At 38.7% G+C, this 16,584-nt stretch overlaps 1 protein-coding gene across 8 annotated transcripts in view; it reads right to left on the reverse strand.

The window, feature by feature from the left end:
- The window catches only part of ATG10 (autophagy related 10), a 189,972-nt gene that overhangs the window by 64,340 nt on the left and 109,048 nt on the right, over nt 1–16,584 (reverse strand). For all 8 annotated transcript variants that reach the window (XM_081132574.1, XM_081132577.1, XM_081132578.1 and 5 more), the window contains one exon: nt 4,967–5,105. In XM_081132574.1, the coding sequence (XP_080988700.1) occupies nt 4,967–5,105 (139 nt within the window). The remainder of the gene's footprint in view (nt 1–4,966; nt 5,106–16,584) is intronic.

The following is a 16,584-nucleotide window of genomic DNA, read 5'->3' on the forward strand; positions in this document are numbered from 1 at the left end:
CTATTTTCTGCTCATTGTAATAATTAACTAGAATCATTTTTGCCTCGGTCTTTAAGTGCCTCTCTAATCTACTTTTTCCCCTTGTTCAACAAGCTGCTTTAACTCTCTCTCCACTGGCAATAATAATTTCCCCCTGAAAGTATGTTCTTTCCAGCTCATTTTCTCTAAGAGGTTATTATTAAAAAAATGTTAATAATGCTAACAACAATAAAGAGCCAGATTCCTTTTACTAAAATTTCAGTCTTCATCATTTCTCCTCATCATCACTTATTCCTTTGTCTTAGTCATAATTTCTGCTCTAGGAAATCCCTCCTCTGGTCCCATTCACTTCTGCTCAATCTCTTTCCCTCCAATCCCTTCCTATCCATGATCTCTTCCATAATTTGAACTCAAATATCTTTTCAACCATTTTTCCCCACAGTTAATCTTAAGGAAACCCTAGTCCAAACTGTTTCCTGGGTCCCCCAAATACGCTGTGTTCTCTCTGCCTACAGCTGGGCACTTGCTCCTCTCCCCTCTCCAGCTTCTCCCCCAGCCTCTTCTGAAAAGCCAACCCTGCTACCTCCCCTTGCAGGCTGTTGGACAGAGCTATGGATACTTTAGTTTCATTCTCTAGCTTCCTCCAACCCCCATCATTCCTGTGTTCCTGTCATTCTCGCCCTTGCACTCCAAAGGCCTCCTCTTGTTCCAGAGCAGGGACAGCCTCTCCCTCCTCCTCGATGATTCATTCATACACTGCTCTAACCCAAGCTTTCCATTAGTGGTCCTTTGTGCTGGCCTTTATCTTGGTTTGGTTCATGCTGCCTTTGAGAAGGAATTATTCTTTGGCTATTTCTTTTGCCCTATTTCTCCATGAGCATCCTTCAGGCACATAACAAGTGGACAAATCTTCCGCATAAAATATCTGGGTTACATTTTTAATTCTATACCCTTACTCCCTGGGCCAATAATAGAATGGATCTACAGAAAGAACAGACATTCAGTTGCTGAATGGAAGAAAAGTTTCCTTCCCTATTCAAAGGCAGCCCATCTGACTAATTAAAGAAATATGTCAAAACGGTTCCCAAGAAGAACTCATATGTCAGCCAAAGAATTAAATATTTTGAAAATGAGAAGAACCACTTGGTCTATTTTTCAATAGAGATGGAGAACAAAGGAAAAGAAGAAGAACAGAGAAGAAATAAATCAGAATTCAAGCTGAAATATAGAAATCTCTAGTGATATGAGTGAAAGGGGAAAATATATAAGCTTAGAACTATGGTGAAGCCAAAGCCATCATGTATATGCCTAAGGTCTTTACCATGCTTCTGTTTCCATCAGCTTTTGACCAAAGCCACAACCCCAAAAGGGGAGATGGGACTTAATGATAGAATGATGGGGAGTAAACACAAGCCTTTGGCATGATACAAATAATTCTTTAACACGGTGCACTTCAAAACTAGGAAAGAAAAAAACCATTGGGCACCGACATCAACACTTTGTGAGAATGGACTTGATATACTACAAAGCACTAATCAAACACAGGCTATTTATTATTGCTTGACAGAATTGCAAATGCCTCTCACCCACTGCTGGGTAGCAAATGCCATTAACCATGTCCCACCACCTCTCCCAAACCCACGATGGCAAGAGTAGTTAGGGGACAAAGGAGCAAAGGAAAGGACGTATATCTTCTGTAAATCCATGTCGCCCCCTAGGAAACTGAGCTCCTGGAGGCTCAAGTAGTAGAAATGAGAGGCACCCAAACACAGAATCTGTCTCAACATGGCTGTCTCCTTAAAAGGTCAAATAAAAACATGTGTCGGTATAAGTAGGGCAGCTGCTCTGTGGGTTTGGGTGTCCACCTTTGAGTCTTCAGGGCTTTCCATTCTCCTTAGTCAACTAATCCTACAGTTTCTGAGAAATATCAGACCAAAGAATAAAGATATATAGATGGTTTGGGTCCTGAGTGTCCCAGCGACAACAGCATTAATTCCTTCCACATAACCCAACCCATCAGAGCTGTTCAAAAAGGGCACCACCCCGATGTTTCCATTTGGGGGCTGTGTTTAGAAATGATTAGAAATTCTTCATTCATTTCTTCAGTAAATACCTGCTGATGCTGTGCCACAGTTAATACTGGGAGTATCAAAATGAGTAAGACAAATAATACATGCATACAGCCACAAACAAAGCTTATCACTCTGGAGGTGGTAAGTACTCAATATTAATTTCCTTCTCTCTTTTTAACTTAAAGCCCTAACTTCTCGCTTACCATTTTATAGGGAACAAGGAAACAATTCTGTTACGGTGCAGTGAGTGGCATGATATCTGATATGATGCAACGTGATACGGTACATGTGATATGATATATGATACAATATGACATGGAGTGACAAGAGCAAGTGGCATGTTAGCTGAGTCTTAGGCAATAGTTGGCCTGGTGGACACAACAATATAAAGAAATAAGAGATAATTATAGTCCAATGGGTTTGCAATTCAAGAAACAGAATAAAGATTTCTTCTAGAATTTAAGCCAGTTGATTTTTTTTTTTAAAGGTACTGTTAATTTAAATGGGAATACTTACTATTTGCTTTTCCTTAAAAAAAGAGGCATTGGAAGAAAATTCAGAGCATGCCAGAGAAACTAATTTTTACCAGAAATCAAATGCAAAAGAAATTCTAAATATCTGTCAAAAACAAGGCTAACTGAACTATTTTTGAAGCAACAAAAAAAAGACCCCTGGGCGAGAAATTTTATAGTCATCCTCCTTTCTAGGTCGAACTCTTTTAGAATGAGACAAAGAAAAATCTGGACCTGGAATAAGGGGAGATGTTAGGGATCTATTCACCATACTGACAGAGATTTGTTTAACAAACAGATGAAAAGCCAGAGAAATCAGATAGCACAGGAAGAGGGAATGGATTGAGGGGAATAAATAAAAAATTATGACTCCAGAGTAAAGGGCTGTATTTTTAGAACACCCATTAAGTTAAGTTAGGTGGAAAAGAGCAAATAAATTATTAGAATATGATAAAGGAAAGAACCATTTTTCATGTTTCTCCACAAGAAAACATTCAGTTTGCTCTACAAAGATTAAATTTGATATTTTAATGTGTCCGAACAAGCATTAAATGGATTCTGGAATTAAAACATTTCTAATACTCATTCTATACACACGGTGGGGAGGGGAGAACAAGGGATGCTTCCACACAAAATCAATGACTTGTTTGGTTTTCCTTCATTAAGCATAATGAAGGGAATCTTAAAAGTATATAAATAGAATCCAAGAATGCTAGGTGTGTTTTTTTTAAGAAATAGAAAAGCAGCATGAAGAAAAGATCTTAGGCAGTATACAAATTTCATTAAAATATAATTGGACTTGCAGGAACAATTACCGAGCTGTACTGTAAGGGGAGCTGTTGGCACATAAGAGCAAAGCACACGTATGAGCTCATCCAGCAGCCTCGGCAAGACCCACTTCCAGCGAGAAGCAGTCATGTTTCAACACCTCCAATTCCCTAATGCTGACAAGCTAAACAACTTGTTTTGTCTCTGGGAGCTCTTCTCTGGTGATTAACTGCTTATGGTGAATACTAATTATATGAAAGTACAGTATTGAAAAAGTAGTGTCCTATTTCCTCTACCTGCAGCCTTGATGTGTCTTTGCATCTGAAAGCTACTAGGTGAGAACCACCGCAAACCTAAACCAAGAAGGACATTCCCACCCCCCCACCTCCACCCAGGTAAATAAACGTATGTCCTTCTACTTTTTAGTATAAAAAGAAACCTCCTTTAACCTCTGGGCTCCAAACCAAATAGAATTACAAAAAAGAGCATTTTAAAGGCCTGTCACAATCATATGGATAAATCCGCAGCAAGAGTTCCTGAATTAGTGAACTCTCAGTGTCCTCAATTCCCCATGTCCCATGTCGAAAATTTACCCCAAATTGTCAGTTCTTAGGAACTGCACCTCAGATTAAAATCTTCTCACCAGGGAGCCTATGAGAATTTGTTCTTGTGTTTTAAATCCTGAGTGCTTTGTTAAACCGCCAACACCGCAAAATTAGAGACCATTAAACAATATAAGGCAGCAAGTGATTAAATCTACCAAATACACACTCAAAGCAGCTTAAGCTACTTTTTAATTAAAAATAAAATATCACTGGCTAAATTCAGATGTCTTAGCTATCCAGAAAAAGTTAGAAGTCTGTTCAAAATGCAAAATGCTGCTGATAAGGCCAGAGAAAAGGAGAAATAGAGTGTGGAGGGGGGGGTGACTCCTCCTGTCCCTGAGCCCAGGGCCGCCTGGGCCTGGAAATGTTGACCCCATTTAGCTGGAGGACGTGAAGAGGAAAGTCGTGGCTGCTCTGCAGGGTGAGGACTCTGTGGTTGCTGATCAAATAAGCTTTATTAGCTAAGGCCTCGGAGGAGACAGGGTGTTCCACCTTCTTGGCAAGGGAATGAGTTGAGTACAAACAGCACTGCAGGAAGCGAAGGCACTGGAGATGTATAGGTGGCCAAAAGAAATATTAGTCTATATTTAAATATTGCTTAAACTAATTGATAGATGATTCTTGAAGCAATTATTAGCATTTGGGGAAAAAAGCATGGGGGCTTTATGTTAATGAGATCACTTGAAATTGAAAGAATTTTTACGGTAAAGTTAGACAGAAATAAACATTGTAGCTTTAAGTTGCTCCTTATTGTTTAAAGTAAAGAAAAAAGGGCCAGGGGGCTTAGTCAACGTTGGGCAGGAGGCCAAGAATCTGAAGATCAGACTTATGGCTGGGATGATATCACTCACTCTGAAGTCCTGATAGTCTTCCTAAAGCATGAGCAAGTTTACTGGTAGAACCTTACCTCACCCACAGTTTTCTTATTTTTAGCTCTATTTTTTTCTCTCAAGAATAATTTCCCAAATCTGCTTTCTGCCTTAATATGTAAATGTTATGAATTTACACAGAGCTTCCAACATGGTCTTACCTAAAAAGCTCGCCCTAAAGTAAAGCACAGGCACTTGGTAGCTACAGGAATACAAGACATGATACTCATATTTAATCACGCCGGTTGCTGCTGCGGTCTCAGTCACTGCAGAATCATCCAGGGGTAACTCCAAAGCCTCCTGGAAAAAAAGCAAAAGCAAAAACAAAATGTATGTCAATAAAAAAAAAAAGCAGCACACTAACACGGAGAGAGAGAGATGCGGTTTTCTCCCTGCAGAGTAACAGCTCAATCAATATAGAACCATGAGGTAAGGAAAAGGGAGTTTCCCACATTAATGTGTATAATTTGAGTCCTGGGTAAATAGTAAAACCAGAAAACATTAGCATTAAGTAATTCCAGATTGCTTTTGAGAGACAGAGCAGCTCTGGGTAAAGAAATAGGAAGGGGGAAAAAAAGCAAAAAGATCTATTACAACAGCAACTCTGAAAAATCTTTACTGTTCAATTTTAGCAACAAGATGATGGCTATACAAGCTACCTCTTCCCTACCTGTGAAAGCTAAAAACATCCTAACAATTGAACAAGAGGCTGTGAAATGTCCCTAAAGATTCTATTGTACTTGCCAGAAGATGATTCATTGTGTGCTGAACAATTCCCAGTTCCATTTTGAATAAGAAAGTTATTTTGCAAGAGGTTGAGTTTGTTAGGTACGCTTCAAAACCTGAGCTGAATTTGTTTTATTATTGCACTGTCTTTGGTATATTTCTACAATAAACCTTGATTTATAATAATAGAGTAGAAGGCAAATATTAATGTCAACTTAAATAGGGTTTTGTGAGCAAAGATGGTTATAGCCAGTTCATGTCTCACCCAATCATTCTTTACCGGTTGATTTTTTTAACGATGTGTGAAGGTTTCTTAAGAATGTATCTTAATGTTTAGAAGCAATTAAATGGACATGTTGAGTCAGAATCTCATTCCACCCACATTCATTTATTTATTTGGATTAAAGAATTTCCTTTGAAATTAATTTAGTAGAAGGAAAGCAGCAGGTTGGTTTGGCTCATTGGTACCTCTCATTGAAACAGTAACAACAACAATGAGCAGAAAGAGCTACAGGAGAGATTTCAAGCTTTATCAATATGAAATAAGGATTCCTGTGGAGATAGGTAAAGCCACACACTGCTCTCCAGATCTGTATCTGTTTTTCTAATTCCCCACTCGCCATCAGTTCACTGGGGGAGATAAATCACAGCTGGAGATAGTTACAAAATAGTCTTTCACTAAACTCCCATAAACACCATCAGTTAAACACAATGAGTTAAATAACCAGAGAGAGATCACTGAAATAAGTATTCCAGATACAGAAAATTAATACAGCGGCAAAAAAGAGGTTTTTCTGTTTGCTTATTTAAATTTGCAAAGGTATCTACACCTTTTTTTAAAGCAATTCTTTTAACCAAATTCTTTACTTTTGGTCAATGATTGGGTTGGTTAGCATTTATAATTTCTTTTCTTTCTCAACATTATAAAACATTATATCTTCGTGATAAAAAAATTAATTGCAAGCACTGCATAAGCACATAAAATGAAAGCACCCAGCACTTATATGCCTTAGACTTGTAGCCATTTTAAGCAGGTCACTGTGTATTTTTCAAGACAATGTTTACTTTTATTTTTTGGTCTACAAGTACATACACACACATACACACATCACCCACCCCCACCTACTGCCAGTTAAATCATGCTGCATGTACAGCTGTTCTCGATTCAATTTTTCACTCATGGACATCCCACCATGTGCCACCACATCAGTGCTCTAGCACTGTATTCCGCTGCATGACTATGCCACAGTTTTGTTTTTAACATTTCTACATTGCTAGATATTTTAGGTTGATTATCATTTTCTGCTACTACAACTAATGCTGCGATGAATATCTTAGCACATGTATCCTCTACTGCACCTCTGTTTTCTATGGTGCAGATTCCTGAAGGAGGCATTACTGTGCAAAAGGTGTGTGCACTTTAAATTCTGATAGTGCCAATCTGTCCTCAGCAAAATGTATCCCCGGCAAAAATGTACGAGAATGTTCTTTCCCATAGCCCATAAATACTGAATGTTATTTGTTTTAAATTTTCGCCTGTCTGATGAGTTTTTAAATGTCATTGCTTTAATTTCTAGTTTCTTGATTACTAGTGAACATAAAGAACTATCAGTACACTTATTGGTAATTTGTATTCTTCTGTTCTTATCCTTTGCTTGTTTTTTTATATTTAGTTTGTATTTTTTGTATTGAATTATATAAATTATTTGTATATTAGAAATAATAATTTATTATTGGATATCTATCTATCTATATATCTATCACCACAGAAAAACAGAAGTGTGCAATATGTGACATGTATATGTGTGTGTATGTTTAAAACATTTCCACTCAGTTTTCTTTTAACTCCGTTTCTTGTACATTTTACCATAAAGATTTTTTTTGTTGTTTACTTTTATGTAGTTAAATCTGTACCTATCTTCATTAAAAGGCCTCTGGCTATGTCCCACCTCATCCTTAAAAATTACAGAGATGTTAAATTCTTCTATTCTCACACACATGCCCATGGTTTTTAATTTACGTTTAGATTGTTAAACCATCTGAGTTTTGTTTCTGTGTATGGTGTGAGGTAGGAATTCTTCCCAGATGATTTCCAATAGCCCATCTTTCCCACTGATTTTTAACGCCACCTTTACCATAAATTGGATCTCTGTGTGTATATTTATTCCCTATTCTTTTCTCTTGAGCCATTTCTCTTTTTGGACCACCACTGACCAATTCTTAAGTAAATATGAATGGGGCCCTTAATTTCTGCAGAAAACCACAGAAGCAGACTGCCTGAGACTCAGCGCTGCTGGGGAGGAAAAAATCCCTGGAGAGAACGGCCTTCGCCCAAACTCAAATTACGCACCCAGGCATGTGCTGGGGTTGACCAGGTGCTTGCAACCGGTGATCAATTAGCCATAGATCTAGATTCTCTGGAAGAGTTAGGAGGCCCAAGGACCGAGAAAGAAGTGACAGAAGTCGCTTCTTGGGGAGCCTGTTAGCAGTCTTGCTCCAGTCATGGTTCTCACTGGAGGCTGAGTGCTTGCCTGGGATTTGAAAGCTGCAGTGCTACTCCTCTACTGGGGGCGCCGTTGTGTCCCTTACTGTGGAAAAGCAATTATGTGCAAAGACATTTTTGCATTTATGTGCAAAGACATTCACTTAACTTATATTAAGTGAATTGAGTTCTAGGCCTGTGTCTGCTAAGCCCTTTCCATCATTTGTGTTCACCTTTATGATGCCCATGCAAATATCATCCCTTGAAGTCATGTAATTTGGAAATCACAGACTTCCATGTATTTTCCACACTTCCCTTTCCAAAAGTATCAGGTAGTTTTAGAACTTCAAGACTAAGATTCTTATATTATTCGTATTTGTATTCCCAGTGACTCTAACACAGAGCTGAGAACCACAGTAAGCAATATTTTCTATTTCAGTAGCAGATCTGTTTCCTCCCACCTAAGTATACTATAACAAATTCCACAGATAGTTTATGAGCAACCCACCTCCAGCCTAAGTCTGAAAAAAAGCAAAGGATAGAGTAAAAATGCAAAAGATCACCAAAGATGATATACAAATGACAAATAAGCACAGGAAAAAGATGTTCAACATCATGAGACATCAGGGAAATGGAAATTAAAACTATAATGAGCTAGCACTACATATCTATCAGAATGACTAAAATAAATAATGGCCCCTTCAAATGTTGGTGAGGATGCAGAGAAACTAGATCATACTTCCCCACTTGGGATATAAAAACACATGCCAGTTCCTTATAAAACTAAACATGTCCTTATCACACAACCCACCAATTATACCCTTGGGTATTTATCCCAGAAAAATGAAAAAACCTATATACGTATGTTCACAGCAGTTTTATTCAGAACAGCCGAAAACTGAAACCAGTTTCAAGAGGTCATGGTTAAATAAACTGTGGTATATCATTCCACACCACTCAGCAATGCAAAGAGCAAACCTGACACCCGCAACCACCTAGGTGAATCTACCAGGAATTATGCAAGTGATAAAATCCAATCCGAAACAATAAAATACCTAGAGGCAAGTTTAACCAAGGAGGTAAAAGACCTTTACTCAACTGTAACACATTAAAGAAAGAAACTGAAGAAGATACAAATAAATGGGAGGCTATACCATCCTCATGGATAGAAAGAATTAACATCATTGAAATGTTCATACTACCCAAAGCAATCTACAAATTCAATGCAAGCCCTATCAAAACACCAATGGCAACCTGGCTGGGCATGGCTCAGCGGTTGAGCATCGACCTAGGATCCAGGAGATCGTGGTTTGATTCCTAGTCAGGGCACATGCCCAGGCTGCATGCTCTATCCCCAGTTGGGGGTGTGCAGGAGGCAGCTGATCAATGACAACTCTCTCATCTTGATGTTTCTATCTCTGTCTCTTCCTCTCCCTTCCTCTCTCTGAAATCAATAAAGATATATATATATATTTTAAAAATACCAATGGCATTTTTCACAGAACTAGAACAAAATAATCCTAAAATTTATATGGAATCACAAAGGCCCCAAATAGCCAAAGAAATCTTGAGAAAAAAGAACATGAAAGTATCATGCTACCTGATATCAAACTATACTACAAGGCTATGGTAATCAAAACAGCATGGTACTTGCAAAAAACAGACACATAGATCAATAGAACAGAATAGAGAAACCAAAAATAAACCCATGCCTATATGTCAACTAATCTTTGACAAAGAAGAAAAGAATCTACAAAGAATATACAGTCTCTTCAATAAATGGTATTGAGAAAACTGAACAGATGCATGTAAAAAATGAAACTAGACAATTTTTTATATTACATACAAAAATAAACTCAAAATGGACTAAAGACTTAAATTAATTGTAAGACCTGAAACTATAAAACTTCTAGAAGAAAACATAGGCAGTAAAATTTTTGACATTGCTCTTAGAAATATTTTGGGGGGTTATGTCTCCCCAGGCAAGGGAAACAAAAGAAAAAATAAACAAATGGGACTACATCAAACTAAAAAGGTTTTGCACAGCAAAGGAACAAAATGAAAAGACAACCTTCTGAATGGGAAAAGATATTTGCCAATGATTCATCAGGTAAGGGGTTAATACCCAAAATATATAAGAAACTCATACAACTTAACACCCAAAACACAAACAATCCAATTAAAAAATGGGCAGAGGACCTGAACAGACATTTCTCCAAAAAGGAAATACAGATGGCCAATAGACATATGAAAAGATACTCAACATCACTAATCATCAGAGAGATGCAGATTAAAACCACAATGAGATATCTCCTCACATCTGTTGGAATAACTATCATCAATAAATACACACCCAACAAGTGTTGGCAAGGATGTAGAGAAAAGGGAACCCTCATGCAATGTAGGTGGGATTGCAAATTGGTGCAGCCACTATGGAAAACTATGTGGAGGTTCCTCAAAAACCTAAAAATAGAAATACCATATGACCCAGCAATTCCACTTCTGGAATCCAAAACACTAATTCGAAAAGATATATGCACCCCTATGTTCACTGCAGTATTATTTGCAATAGCTAAGATATGGAAGCAACCTAAGGGTCCACTGACAGACAGATATACAGAGAAGTGGTACATATATACAACGGAATATTATCCAGCCACAAAAAAAGAATGAAATATGCCATTTGCAACAACATGGATAGATCTAGAGGGTATTATGCTAAGTAAAATAAGTCAGACAGAGAAAGACAAATACCATATGATTTCACTTATGTGTGGAATCTAAAAAACGAAACAAACCTACAAATTAAACTGAAACAAACTCATAGATACAAAGAACAAACTGATGGTAGCCAAATAGGAGGAGGGTTGGGGATGAATAAAAAAATGTGAAAGGGATTAAAAAGTACAAATTGCCAGTTGTTAAAATTGTCATGGGATGTAAAGTGCAGTGTAGGGAATACAGTCAATAACATTGTGATAGGTATGTTAGGCATGTATGGTGTCAGATAGGTACTAGACTGATCGGGGTGATCACTTCGTAAGGTGTATATATATCTAATCACTATGTTGCACACCTGAAACTAATAAAATACTGTATGCCAACTGTAATTGAATAAATGAAATCTCCTTGAAACAAAACAAAACAAAAAGGTTAGAGACTGTGTGTTCCAGTTATGTCACATTTTTTATATGATAAAATTTTCCAAATGAAGAACAGAGAAGATTAATGTTGGGGTGTGAGGTGTGTGGAGGGAAGTGGGTGTGGTTACACAAGGGCAACATGAGGAATCCTGTGGTGATGGAACAGTTCTCTATATTGACTGTGGTGGTGACATGTGAACCTACACATGTGATAAAATTATACACACACACACACACACACACACAAATGAGTATGAGTAAACTGGGGAAACGTGAATCAGATCAGTGGATTGTATGAATGCCAATGTCCTGACTGTGATAGTATATTATAGTTTTGTAGGTGTTGCCACTGGGGAAACTGGGTAAAGGGTACATGGGTTCTTTCAGGTTATTTCTTATTATGGCACATGAATCTAGCGTTATCTCAAAATTTCCAATTAAAAAGGAAAAGGAAAGAAATAGTGAAGCAATTTGAGGTTTTTAGAAACAAAATAAAATTTCTAAGACTTCAGTTGCTAACAAAACAGATGGCAGAGGGATTATATTGATAAACAGTCTAAGGTCTAGGATTTGCTTTACAGTAACACAGGAGAGGGGTCAAAGGACAGAGATGTGGGAGAGGCATGACTGGCCATGGGGTGATGACTGTTGAGGTTGCTTGATGAGTCCATGGGTGTGTTACCATTATTATACCACTGTCTATTTTTGTGAATATTTTAAATTCTCCAAAAAAATTAAAAGTTTCTGATACCATGTAACAGTATACAGAATCACAGAACTCTTAACAGTGAATCACTCCAACACTACTCACCTTGCAGACCTACACGAGGCCCAGGAAGGCTGGTGCTTTCTCCAATGTCACCGAGGTAGGTGGAGGCACAGGCAGGCCTATAACCCATGTCTATTGACGCTGGAACCATTTCCCTGTGTACTATAGTATGCCACTTCTTAACCATTACTATAACTAATTTGGACTTATGTTATGGACAATATAATATTAACATTTCAGGTGAGTTTTATAATATTTTATTCTTTTTATTCTTTTATTATGTTTTCAAAGGATTTAGGTCTATTTAATTTGATATTAAGGGTTATTAGAAAAAGAAGTCATGTATACATTTATTTTCCTCAAAATGTTGCTATTTTGTTAAATGAGAAGATACCTGTGTTTAGAAAATTACACTCATTGGAGGAGCGAAAAGATTAAGTGGTTCACATTAATTATAGAAACCTTGATTTTATTTAATTCAATTAACAATAAGTTGACAGTGATCTCTCATTTAGAAAATCTGATACGAATTAAGCTTTACAACTAAATCCCATTAAACAGGGATCATGCTGGAGACATTTCATAGATATTTTATTGAAAGCAAACCCAATGGTATATTGGGCTTAGGAAATGAGATCCCTATCTCCATTTAGCCTGCAGGGAAAAGTAATTGAAGGAAGAAAAACTTTTCTTCTATCACTAAAAATCTCTATTCCTATTACTGAGGAAACATAAGTAAGGGGCTTAATTCATAACACCACTCAAGGAAAAGAGAGTCTATTTATTTATCTTCTACCAGTCAGGTCTTCATTCAAACCTAACATTAATGGGTCAGAATCACAGCCAAGAAGCCCAAGTGGCAAAGGGGCAGTGCTGGTTCTGAGTGGCCACAAGCCATCTAATCACAATGGACAAATGGGCTGAGTAACAAACGTCCGTAGATTTTCCTGAGCCATTTTCCTTCATATATTCAGAAGTGATAAAGACTGTCGAAGCCTTTTGATAAACCACTGGAAAATCAATCCCTTAAGAAAGAATTTTAATTATTAAAACATATAAGGTGAATTAGAAAAATATCCTATGCGAGACCTTCAGTAAGCAGGCCCTTTTTGTTTCATGAGCTCATCATTTCACATTGAGGTCGTCTTTTCACCTTCTTTACTCCTAGAAGGACTCCTTTTTCATGATTTCTGTGGCTTTTGAGTAAGTGACTGTCACAAGAGCCTTTGCAAGTGATGGCATTCTTTCAGCAACCGTAAATGTAGTATCTAGAACATAAGAGAGGGTTCAACACAGGCACCATGTGTCTGACAGCATCTGGGGTGACTGTGAAACAAGGGGTGGTCAACAAGATGATCCCAAGAATAGCATCTCAGGAAGGCTCCCCTTTCCCAGTAACATTATCACTACTACTCCTGATTTTTTTTTTTAAAGGAAAAAAAAAAGAGGCGCCATTCTTTGCTCTCCCAGATCCATCAGAAGGGAGTGAATTAGCATCAGCATGGCCAATGTGGTTCCCCCTGAGAGAAAGAATCTGTCTCCGTGGGATTAAATCCTTCTCGGCTGCCTGGCAGGCTCAAGGGCAAGGCAGGAGGGAGGGGACACAGAAACCCTGCCAGAACACATCTGGCAGTTTTCTGGATGTTTGTGTCTGGCTCTGTTGTACTTCTCAGGCCCTGCTTCCTCAGGACTGTGCAGGAGACAGTAGGACAGCTCAAGCTCAGAGCTGGGCAGCTAGCAAATAGGCTGAGTACAAGGCTGACTGCGGAACAGGCTGTGTCTTAGATTCCATGCCAGAGAGACGGGTTCCCTGGCAGCAGGGAATAGTAATAATGCTTAATAGCACCTATCACATGCCAATGACAATTAGTCCATAAGTCAGAACAACAGATAAAAAGCATTATGTTCTGGAAAAAAATCAGAAGGGCTCAGAAGGACTTTTTAAAAGAAAAGTTAGGTTCTCCTTATCTACTTTTTAAGATTCCTGAGCAGCTAAAAGCAGAATCAGCAGGATAAGGGATTTGAAAATCAGAAATTCCTTATGGAAATCATGACTAACTAAATGAAGAGGGAAGACTTGTACCTGGTATTCTGAGCTTCAGAATCAGCAAACGTATTTCTATTCAGAGCTACCCTTGCATGTTACATGAGAAAGACCAGCATCAGTTACAAATATTTACAGTTTTTCTAAGCACCTGCATGTACATTATATCATTTGCTTCCCTGCTCCAGGAGGAAGGCCCAAGGTCACCCAGCAAGTAAGAAACTGTCCGGGCATAAATCTAAGCCCCCAGACTCCAAGCCCAGGGCTCCTTCACTCTGCCAAGACATTCAGATTTGGGGGGGGCTCCATCCTCAAACTTCTGCTTTTGAACTCAGTAATTGTGGGATGGGACTTAAGAGCCCACCTTGTTGACATCCCTCCAGGTGATGCTAATGCAGGTGGTCAGCAGGCCACTCCAGGAAGCCTTGCCTCACACATGTGGAGGGTCGCTTTCGGGATTCTTTAGTTAAGATAGCACAGTCTATGGGATTACAGCACCAGGAAAGCCCAATCGCCAAGTAAAAATTATGCCACCCCATCTGCCCTCACTGGCTGCTCATCCACATCTTCAGGGGCATTGCTGTCGCATTTGTCCTGCCTGCTGGGAGCCCAACACACCTCCACTAACCTAAGACATCAGCCCATCATCCCTCTCCCAGGGCCAGAAGGCTGCTTGCTGGCCCTTCCCTTCCTTCTCCTCTCCAAAAATAATCCTTCATGTTCTCCTTTTCCTTTAAATTAATTAATTCTTGCTCAAGTATCAATGGCCATTAATGCTTTAGTATGTTACTCCTTTATCAATGATGACATTCAGCGGCAGACCCGTAGCAATAACCCTAATCATAGGAATCTTTAAAAGTGAAATTTGGGGTGCCAAAAGGGGTAAAATGTGCACCATGGGAATAACCGCCAATGTGTAAGTTACCTTATATGCCACTTTAAGTTTTTAAACCTAGAAAACTTCCTTGTGCTACAGGGTAAATCTGGTTTCTACTGCGTTTATCTTCACAGAGAATTAAGACACATGAGTTATCTTTTCTATAATATCCTCTCAAAAGTATGAACCAATTCATTGTCTTCAGATTTCTCTTTTCCACATTAAACGATCCTAGTTCTTCTGGTTTTTCTCATATCCCTAGTTCCAGAGGTCTGCAGGCGCTTTCTTAAAGGACCAGACAGTAAATGTGTTACTAGGCTCCGTGGGCCAGAAGGCCTCTGCCACTGGAGCATGAAAGCAGCTGCTGGCGACACATAAACAAATGGAAGTGGCTGTACTCTGGGGAAACCTCATTTACAAAAACAAGCTATGGCCCCTCGACCTGAGTTTGCCCACCCCTGCAAGTCCATCGCCAGGCCTCCTTTAACATCATTTTACTGTATTTTTATCAGTAGTAAGTAGAAACTTATTCAAGGACCTGCATCTCCGTTTGGTGAACTTTCCCCCTTTTCTGGTTTTTTCCATCTTCGGATGTCACGTCAGATTTCCTGAAGGGGTGATAAATTCTGAGCCTTAATAGAATGATGGTAATTGAATCCAATAGGCTGAAGTTCGGCTGCAGTCATTTCCTAAAGTAAGAGATAGCACTACCCTAATTTAAACAAGCGAGATTTTTAAATGTCTTGATGAATAAACTGCCAATTCCTTTAGCATATGAATAAACTTCTACGCTCACATCCACAAACGAGTAAATTTCACTGCCAGAAAGTAAAAATGATAAGGTCTTGATAAACAGACTGAAAGGCAAGCACCGTAGTAATGCAGAAGGCGGTGGATCCTGCAGTAGGAGCTCCCTTGCCATGTGCCCAGGAAATGAAGGGAGAGCTGTTCCAAAGGATGGAGCAAGCCGTCAGCTCCTTCCCCTTCCTCAAAACTGTCTCTGGGTTGTGTGGATGTCAATGGGGCTTTATTGTTTTGCTTGTTGGCTTTTTTTTTTAACCAGGAGAATCCTTTAAAGACTTCCACAAGTACCTACTGCATGCCAGGCAGGCACTGCACCTGTGCCAGGACAAAGACAGGGTGCGGTTTTTAAATAATACTATTTTAGCAGCAATAAGAGCACGATGAAAGTCCTCGTCTTTCTACTGGATGTAAGTATACACTCCAAATCTCAGATAAAAACATCTGGATATTAGAGATGCACAGTACAGTCAAACGTGGCAAAGGGCATGGAATTTGGGCTTAGATAAACCTGCGTTAACCTCCTGGTTCTGCCACTCACTGAGGTCAGATCACTTAATCCCTCTGAGCCTCAGTTTCCTTACTTGTTAAATGATGGTACTTTCCTCCCATACTTCCCTTGTTTAAAGTGTATTAAACAAGATAAAGTGTAAAGCTGTCACATAATAGGTATATTGATTGACTTATTCATTAATTCATTAAATGTTACAGGGTATCTTCTATGTTCTAGGCCAGGGGTCGGCAAACATTTTCTTAAAAGGCCAGACAATAAATATTTTAAGCTTTGTGCACCGTTATATGTCTGTCAAAACCACTTAACTTTGCCATTGTAGCATGAAAGCAGCTTAGACAATATGTAAATTAATGAGTGTGGCTTTGTTCCAGTAAAACGTTATTTATGGACACCAAAATTTAAATTTCATATAATGTTAATGTC

The sequence above is a fragment of the Miniopterus schreibersii genome (assembly GCF_964146895.1).
Source record: "Miniopterus schreibersii genome assembly, chromosome: 3".
NCBI classification, from domain to species: Eukaryota; Metazoa; Chordata; class Mammalia; order Chiroptera; family Miniopteridae; genus Miniopterus; species Miniopterus schreibersii.